Source organism: Nothoprocta perdicaria, unplaced genomic scaffold (assembly GCF_003342845.1).
Source record: "Nothoprocta perdicaria isolate Ctin4 unplaced genomic scaffold, notPer1 scaffold_211, whole genome shotgun sequence".
Taxonomy (NCBI): domain Eukaryota; kingdom Metazoa; phylum Chordata; class Aves; order Tinamiformes; family Tinamidae; genus Nothoprocta; species Nothoprocta perdicaria.
In genome coordinates, this window is record NW_020455328.1 from 819375 (window position 1) to 829288 (window position 9914).

General features: G+C 47.4%; 1 protein-coding gene across 1 annotated transcript in view; it reads right to left on the reverse strand.

The window, feature by feature from the left end:
* Positions 1-8661: 8661 nt before the first annotated feature.
* Positions 8662-9914, reverse strand: part of BBS10 (Bardet-Biedl syndrome 10) — a 2735-nt gene continuing 1482 nt past the window's right edge. The window contains exon 2 of the mRNA XM_026038539.1: positions 8662-9898. Within this exon, the coding sequence (XP_025894324.1) occupies positions 8720-9898 (1179 nt within the window). The 3' untranslated portion in view covers positions 8662-8719. The remainder of the gene's footprint in view (positions 9899-9914) is intronic.

Below are 9914 nucleotides of genomic sequence, written 5' to 3' on the forward strand. Positions count from 1 at the left end.
TTCATTTATTTTTCCTTGAGTCATGGTTTCAAGCTTTCTCTCAGGACTTCTTACACCTGTTTTGGTCCTCCCTACCCATCTCCTTAGGCCTTCCTAGCTGCCTACATATGTCTGTATTCAAACCACCAGTCTATGCAGCTGGCTCTGGAGTCATGGGATGAATCAGGGTCGATGTCCCCCCTCTACGCAGCCCTGGTGAGGCCACATCTGGAGTACTGTGTCCAGTGCTGGGCTCCCCAGGACAAGAGGGATGTGGAGCTGCTGGAGAGAGTCCAGCGCAGGGCTACGAGGATGATCAGGGGCCTGGAACATCTGCCCTATGAGCAAAGGCTGAGAGAGCTGGGTCTGTTCAGCCTGGAGAAGAGGAGGCTGAGGGGGGACCTGATCAGCGTGTATAAATACCTCAAGGGAGGCAGTGAGGAGGAGGGGGGCGGCCTCTTTTAAGTGGTGGCCAGCGATAGGACTAGAGGAAATGGCCACAAACTGAAGCATGAAAAGTTCCACAGGAACTTAAGAAAAAAATTCTTAACAGTGAGGGTGACAGAGCCCTGCAACAGACTGCCCAGAGAGGCTGTGGAGTCTTCTTCTCTGGAGATGTTCAACGTCTGCTTGGGTGCAGCCCTGTGCCCCGTGCTCTGGGTGACCCTGCATGTGCAGGGGATTGGACTAGATGATCTCTGGAGGTCCCTTCCAACGTTAAGGATTCCATGATTTTGTGATGTCCGGCACCCGGCAGGAGCTGCCTCAGAAGCAGCTCCCGAGCTCCATCCTGAAGGCAGACCCTGTGCTGCACTAGGGGTCCGAGGGAGCCCCTTCTTCCCGGCCTGAGCACACGGCATCGGACACACGACAGCGCCCTGCAGAGCACGCGCCGGGAAGCGCTGCTGCTTGCCTGCCTGGAAGACCAGGGTGCTTCCCTCCTCTCACACAGCCGGCAGGGCATCGCCGGGGGCCGGCTGCACAGCAGGAGAGGCACAGGGAACAGCCAACACGGCTGCCTGACCCGGCAGACACAGCTGCCTGACCCGGCAGCGGGGAATGCCGGCCCAGTGGGAAGGCCCATTGGGAAGGCCAGTCGGGAACACCCGCTGGGAAGGCCAGCTCGCACGGGCACAGGGCTCCTCTCCGCACCCCTGGGACACCAGCAGCTCACAACCGGCTTCGTGTCTCCTCCGGGGCCATGGCCAAGGCCACGAGATTCACTTTGTTTGCATTTCCTTACCGGTGTGAACACAGAATATAACAGATGGGAATGTTCCTACTTGCTGTTTATGCCAGATACTCTGATTACAGTTTGTTCCAAGTTGCTTGGAGTTCAAGACATTTAGTGTCTCGGTAACCTGCAGAACAAATCATGGCTGCACGGAGGGAAAGGGAAGTGCTTCTTAGAGCCACTGCATTTCGAACGTCTTACCATGCTGCATGCACCAATCACAAGGACGTGTGGGAATATTTCTGTAGTAAAAGAGAAAGGAACTCTAGAAGTTGCTTATTTATTAGAAAGACAGTTTCTCTACAGTAGTCAGATGCAAAAATCAGGATAAAATACAGAGTGATCCTGGCAAAACCTGGGAGGTCTGGTGCATTTTATTTATTTTCTAACAGGAAGTGACAGCGGATTCACTCATTTTGGGATTCCCAGAGATTTTAAAGCACCATCCGAAACCTTTAGGAATATAAAGCCCTGGACTACCTCATAATGAAAAGCTAACCATTTAGGGGCAGGTACTGCAGTAAATTAGTGGCAGTTATGGGGTTTTAATCTCTGTCTCCTGCTCTAGCCAATGCCTCCTATTTTTGACAATTGTTCCCAACGATTGTTAGTTCTTTTTACAAGAAAGGACATACTATATTGCTCTCTCACCATTGCTCTCATTATATCAGTGACAGCAAACTCTATGCAAACCATCTATCTATGTATGTGATGATACAGACAAACTATACAGCTATTCTGGAAATTTCTGGTAAGTAAATATCACTTTTTAAGGATCCAGTTAATATCAACTTTAGGATTTTAATTCTCTATTAGATTGAAAAGGTTTAAGAGTCCTCATCATTTGCCTTCTTTAATTCTAATATTCGTATCTGCTACTCTCTGCTGAACTGTTCCAGGACTGTATTGCAATACTACCACCTTTGAACAGGGCAATTAAAATATAGGTGAAGAGATAAAAAATAGTCCCAGAGAGATTCTGGCATCTATGAGGTTAACAGAACACGACAACTTTTCCTGGTTGCACTGAGGAAAATATTTGTGTAAACAAGGGCCARTGTCACCCAGCACTTCAAAACAGTGCGAAAAGGGAAAATTAGTGAGAGAAAATATCACATGTCCCAGCTGGAAACTAAAGCAAGGTACCTGCACACACACTGCTTCCTACAGATGCGGCTGCCTCTCTAAGTGGGGCACGTTTATTCTAAGCTCAAAACTAGATCATTTAGTAAACTCGCAGTGACAAGTGCAATAACATTAGGAGCTGCAGAGGGAGCGTTTCAAAGCAGCAGCATCTATTCCGACTTCTGTTATTAACACCCACTCACTCTGACACCAGAAATCCAGAGGGAACAAGGATGAGAAATTTATTTTTCTGAAGCATAATTGCATTTCGATGCAGATTCAGGCTTTGCTGTAAAGCTGAGCAGTACCTAAATGCATAGGCAACATTGTTAGAAAGCTTTACAATTTATGAGATGCTAAACACAGTCTGCAGATRCCTCTCATTTGGGACCCATCTCTAACCTTAGGCATATATTGTTATTAAACTCTAGGAGACAAAATTCACTGTATTTCCTCTATGGCCCACTAAAATAGATTTCCAAGATGTTTAGAGATGTTTGCCATGTGTTTATTAGAATTCGATCTTTCCAGCTAAAGTGGTACAAAGTCAGGCATCACTGAATTAATAAACACTTTAAAAAGTTTTTATATTAGTCATAAAATTCAATAAACACCCCAGAACAAATGTTTAATACTAATTACAAAAGCAAGGTCTATGCTTTTATTTCAATGATCTTTTTCTCAGGAAGAAAAAAAAATGACAACTATTTACTAGGGAAAAAAGAATGGTATAGATCAGTATCTGTTCTCCAAAGTACATGTAATCAATTATCCTGCTCTGATATTTGTAAATTAAATATTTTCTGTTTAGAATTAGAGGATTAGAGGTTTGAGGTCTGAATATGCAGAAATAAAATTCCTGCTGTCAGTGGAGGATGAATTTCCTTTTTTTCCCCTATAATTCAAAAGGGCAGCTAAAAACACTGAACTCTCACAATATTTTGCTATGCAAAATTAGAACACAGATCCTAGAAGGTTTCCTGCACTTCAGCACAAGTAAATTTAGATTAATTATCTAAGGCCTAGCAAAGAGCAAATTTATCAGTTGCTGATTTATGATTCCCGTAAGAGTTGACCWAACTATTTCCAAAGCAATAAATCCCGTGCTATTTACCACGTGACTTTTAACATCCACCTGCCCAGTACTTCCAGACACACTTGCACAAGCTCCATCCTGGAAGCCTTTGCTGCTGGTTCTGGGGACTGGAATGGGGTAATACYGACCATTTTAGTGATACCGTAAGGATCTGAGGACCAAAAGACCTTCCAGAGTCTAAGACCAGTTAGGACAACTATTCTATCCCATTAAACACACAGCCAATAACTCCTGCCTCCTCCCCAGGTTCTCTGAGTCTCAGCAATACGCCCAGGAACCCGACTTGTTACCCGGTTGCCCAAGKTTAGAGCCTGGCCTGCGTGGCAGGCACACACAGGCTGTGCCTAGGGCTCCTCTTCCCTGCTGCACTTGAGGGGCTGCTCTCACGCTCCGGTACGGGAGTTAGTTTCATGTATTTCTATTTTTCTCCTCAGTAGGCAACCATCTTTTGCTACTCCTCAAGGGAACACGAGAGTGTCACTGCTTCCCTTTGCCACTGCATCTCCAGGGAAGGAAGCGTGAAAGTYGGGGCTGCTTCTTCCCATCTGTGTAGCCACGTCTCTTAATTCTTCCTCCTAAATGGTAGTTTTTGTTCTGATTCAAGCTTCCCTTCCCCTTTTTATCTGTAATCYCTCTCTTTCTCTGGAAGGGGGACCTGCTACCTACTGTCTCTCTCTACGCCTGCGCCTCCTTTGCTCTGAGCCAGCCCGTTTCCCTGGGGTTATGACTTTWTGATACTAACTTGTGACCTCTGCAGTTGAGTGGAGATTAGAAGCAAACAACAAATGATACTGGAAGGGAAAAATTCCTGCTTCTTTACAAATCAGCTCCTTCCCACAGATCCGGGCCCTGCCTTCTGCAACACTTAGGATCACAGTCAAGGTCGCTGACTGCAAAAGCACATAAAGGTCCTAAGGCAAAATAGGACCGAGACCACTTCACAGCAACCATCAAGACTCAGAAAACTTTGCGAGGTGCTAATAATGTCCCAGGTTTGGGGGAATTCACTACAAATTCCAAATTCTAATACTTGCTGTATTATAAACGCTAGTTGTTTGAGGAAATCTCACCACTAGCCCAAACGATGGCTTGCAAAGTTTACAGAGCTTGCCAAACTCATGCGGTGCAGCAGGACCTCCCTATGTGTGACTGAGCAGGTTTTCAATCTTCCTGTGCAGATTTATCACCACAAAGAACCTCCCCAGGGCACTCTGCAGCAGGACGCTATTCCAGAGSTGCAGAGCAGCAAGCTTTCCATTTGGACCTCTTTGTTTCCAGGTGCAGATTCTTCTTCAAGCTCTCTGCGCGAAAAAGCTATCSAGAATTGTCCTCCTGGGAGTAAAACAAAAGGACTGCAGAGAAATKCAACAAAAGCCTAAAATATACAAAAATCAGGCAAAACAGAGTATTTTTTTCTGATTCCTTTTTTGGAGACAATTGAATTGCTCGGTCAAAGTTTTCCAAGCGAGTCAGCAGGGATCAGTCACTCCCTGAGAGTGGGGGGAAATTTCTGCCCAAGAAGACACTCGGGCCGAGTCACAAGTGCAAAACCCTGGCTTTGCTAATGGAAAGTGCTGGGTATTTAGTACTAAGAATTTTCCTTAACATAACAAGATCCTTAACCGTTCATACATGTCCACTCACCAGAAAGGGCTTCAGGCATGCAAACCGATCAATCAAGGAATTAAATCAGCAGTTCTTTACATTGGGGAATGAAATAAAAACACACAAGTCACATGGAGAAGTAGATTGCTTGGACATACGTATATCAGCAGCGTTCAGAAGGGAGGCAACRATAACCGCTGCGATGCTCTGGGTGCAGAGCTCTCACTAGGTGCCAAGGAGCAGCACAGAGCGAGTCCTGCAGCTGGGGCRAGAGGGACCGGCCCTCGAGGCCCTATTGCCACAGCTGCCCTGCTGATCAAAAAACCCCAATCCACAGCCCCACACTTGCCCATAAACGCCTCTAACACAGGCACAGGCACAATTTTTGCAGCACTATGAAGTTATCCTGTACTGCTCTGGATACTGCATTGGGGTTCAGACACCTCTGACTATTTCTGTCTGTAGTAAGAAACAGACCCTACCCGGTTTATTTTCCTCATCAATATAATTCACCTGCTCCTAAAACGTCTGCCGCTGCAGCAAAACATAACCACAACCCTCCTACATGATACCAGATGTGTATCGAGCCTAACCTTCAAATCTGAGCAGCTGCAACCCCCATGCAGAGCTGCCTCTTYCTGCACGCACCGAGCAAGCCCTGCCACTCACTCACCCGGCACGTTCACGTTTTAAGGCAATACTGAAGCAGAGGCTAGTCTGGAAAACGAAGACCCCCGCTGAAAGTGGGCCGTGTTTATTATCCTGAGGAAGGATCACCCTGCTGGATTGTTTCACTGGAATTTGCAAAACACAAAGAGGTGACAGCCTCCTTTCCATAAAACACTGCATTCCTTAAACACCTCACACAGAAATTTGCATTTTATAGCGAGCTCTAGGGAGGGGTTTAGGATGCAGCCACAGAGCAAGCAATGCTGCAGGGTGCCCTTAATCCCGCACCCAACAGCAGCTTAACTGCAGCAATTCTTTTATCTGCTGGTGATTCCATGATAAACAGACTGTCTGCTGAACCAGCACCATCTAAGCTGCTCTTTTCGCCAGGAGTTTTAAAGCAAGGGCACGTTGCTCTGCTCTCATCTTCCCATCCATCACAGACACAAACGGTCCTACCCGAGTCCAGGCTTTTACTGAATTATACTSTGAATGAGGAGATACTATATACTAAATCTCTTTCATTTTTTGCTGTCATTACTTTTAGTTTTGGACTGCTAAAATTAAAATTCCTATTCCTGAATTATGGCTTTAATATTCTTACCTGTAAGTAATCTGTATAATCCTAGATGTAAATATCTATTTCAAATTTCATTAACAAAATGCAAATGATGCATTACACAAAGTGCTTCTCCAAAATTACAAACACGGCAATTGGATCCAACATATTATCAAAGCTAGTTTACAAATTCAAACAGTATTCATATTTCAGACCTACTAGTAATTACATGATAAAYAGTAAATAAAGCTCATATTAAATCTTCTTAATCAAGACAAAAATCTTAACATATTTTTTTGATTTCAAGAGCACTCAATTGCAAAAAAACTCTGTAGTTTAATATCTCAAAAAAGAGGCAACAGATTTAAAAAAAAAAAACTTGCCAAAAAAAGACACAAGGAGACTAATTAACTAAAAAACATGTATGTAAAATCAGTAATCAAAACGGCAGTTTCTACTTCTAACAGCAAACTTGCTACATAACCAAAAACTGGTACAGGTTGAGGTGAGTCCAGTTCCAGTGACGTCCAGGGGATATTTGTGAGTTGGGAATTTGCTCTTCCTGCAGCTGCTCGCACAGCATGCTGAACCACACACCTACCAGGAAGGTCCCAACAGCAGCAGGATAAAACCACCGTAACTGTGCTGCTGCACAACAAAAAAGGCACAGCYACCTTTAGTCCTGCCTCAAGATAATCTCTGACAGCTTTCAGGTTAGCTGCAACAAAAATAAACCTTTTCAGATGGTGATAAAGCGTTAAAAAGGGAATGCGGTTGAATTTGCCAGTTTCACTATGGTATTAAACCAGCCCATCAGAGGAGAACTTTCCCTGGGGCCCAAGCCCACATGGGCATCGTGGCACCTGTGTCCTATGGACATTAGTGGGAAACRAAAGTGCCTACCTGATCTAGTCTATCATCCTGGGCCTTTCTGTTGACCCTAAGGCAGGTGACACTTCCTTCGGAGGAACAGCAGCTGGGTTTGCAGCTTCCCAGCTTGGGCAGCATCCTTTATCCTCTGCTCCTCAATAGCAGAACGTCCCTCTAGCCCCCATCCCTCCTGCACCTCGCGTGGAGATCAACCCGGACTCAAGGACAGAGTTCCTGGGYGGATGGTGGCAGGTCAGGCCTGGCAAGGGAGCACAAAACTCACCCCCAGGGTATGAACCACCGTCTGCAACACAACACACATTAAGGGAAGGAAAATCTGATTTTCCGTTGTAATCCTCTCTGGAACAGTAGATAAAAAATGTGGGGTTTTTTTTGCTTTCACTTGTCCTCACTTCATTTTATTTAATGGCAGATTAAAAAAAAAAAAAGTTGTATTATGCAACTGCACACACAGAGAACGAAGGCAATACCTTTATCAGCTAGAGCTGCTTGCTGACTGAAAAAATTCCCCCATCCAACCAAAAGTTTTTAAGGCACAGATGAAAAAGAGGTGTGTTGATATTCAGGGGATACGGCATGAAAGCAAATTAGGATGAAAAACCTTAGTGGGCAGGAAGGAAGRAAAAACCTTAGAGGAGGAGGAAAACCAGAATAAATTCCTTGATGACGAAGTCTGAACTGGAATGCTGTCTCAAAGGGTTCTTCCCATAAAACCACAATATTGCCTGTATATTTTTTCCCCATGACTACACAGCCTGCTTTTGTAGGAGCAACACAACTCACGCTGGAAGAGCTGAAAATGACTAGTTGTACTAAATAGTACTAGTTGTACTAAATAAAGTGAATTATTTACTCACCAGAGTGAATGCTGGTTAGYCACACTATCAATTTGTGCTTAACATTACTAGTCTGAGCTGAACTKGATGGGAGGACAAAAATGCTGGAGTTCCCATCCGACCAGAAAATTCTCCACTGGGATATAGTGCAGTGACCTATCACTTGTCAGCTAACACTGAGCAGACTGACATCAAAGTTACTTTTTCCCGCGTGCTAAAAAATATATAAAAATAGATATTTATATAATATATAAAAATACAAAATATAAAAAGTGCACATTTTAATCTAGGATCGCTTTTGATCCAACTTATCATGAAGATTAGTATTAAAACGAATTTTGAATGTGCTTTGAACACGCCAGTTCAAGTGCCTGTCTGAAAAGCAGCTTGCCAGGSAAACGAACGGCACCTAACAAACACACAGTCAAACCTCAAAAGCCAAGATCCCCCTTGGAGAGAAGTGCACCTCGTATCCTCTGCACAGCGACGGAGAAGGCAGCGCACAGGGAATCGGCGACATCAGAATTACACTTTCTGATGCCTGAAAACTCACGCTGTGCTGTTCACAACAGCGTTTTCCCCAAATCTCAGCTGATCCGCCTCCTTCTTGATCCTTTAATTCTAAGCGGGGGGAAAAAGAAGAAAAGCACATTAGGCCTTTGGAGGCTGGTGTTAGTTAGAGCACAGACAAAAGCATAAAACCAAGAGGTCTTTATTGAGCATTTTCACATATCATCTTCCGAGTCGCTGTCGTCAGTTTTTTGCAGCGGCCGCTTGACACCCAGCACCGCGTCGATGGCGAGCAGCTCGGCGGCGCAGTTCAGCACCGCGAGGACCAGCTGGCACTTCCCGGGCACCGACTCCAAGCCCTCGTCGCTCGCAGGCAGCGGCTCGTTGCTCCTGAGCGCCTCCATGGCGCTCAGGTAGAASCTGTGGAAGGCGCTTCCCGCCGCGGCGCCGTGCAGGGCCTGCGGGATGCTCAGCAAGGCATCGGCCGCGGCGCGAGCCACCTCGGCTAGCAGGGGCTCCGCGCACTCCTCGGCGTACTGCCCGAGGGAGTAGTGCAGCAGGACTTCAAAGTGACCTCCCACGGGCAAAACTGACCCTGCTTCTATGACCGGGCCACAATAGTTCTGCCCGCTACTTGTACAACCGCTGCTCTTTGGATTGTCCACGACTAAGCCGCTTCCACAATGCCTGTGGACATCATCTGGATGCTCCCAGTTTGGAGGCAGTTTCTGTAGGTCTCCTGAAGAGCTCTCTGTGACAGCGAGGGCACTGAGCTCTCTGTAGGGTGGGACAGGACAGGAGGGCTCCTGCACGTCTGTTTGCTCACACGTGGGATTCCCACTGCCCTCCAGGCTGGCCTCTACCATCCGCATCCCTGCTCCRCTGCCGCCTGTTCCCAGGTGATGCTCCAAGCCCTGGCTACCATTACAGGGGACGTTTTCTTCRGGGAGCTGCTTCTGGGCAGCAGCAGGAGGGCGACCGCAGGCGCCTGACGTCTGACTCCGCTGCTCGACGCCGTCAGAGAGCTGCTCCAGCATGCGGAGGGCGCCCTGCAGCGTGTCCGCGTGCTGCTCCACGACGCCGGGGGCCGGCGCGCACAGCACGACGCTGTGGGGCTCGAAGGCGCACGCGCCGCTGAAGCCCACGTGAACGTATCTCTCGGCGCCGAGCAGCACGGGCCGGCAGAACGCCGCCACCGCCACGTCCGGGGCCTGGCCGTCGGGGGCGACGGGCGCCGCGCCGGTGACCTCGCGCAGAAGGGCCACCTCCTCGGGCGAGAGGCCCTCGACGACGGCGAGGCCGCAGCGCTCGGCGAAGAAGATGAGGGCCTCGTGCTGCTTGCCGGCCGCCAGCAGCAGCTGCACGCGGCGGCTCCGCAGGCGCCGCACGACGGCCTCGGCGCCGCGGGCC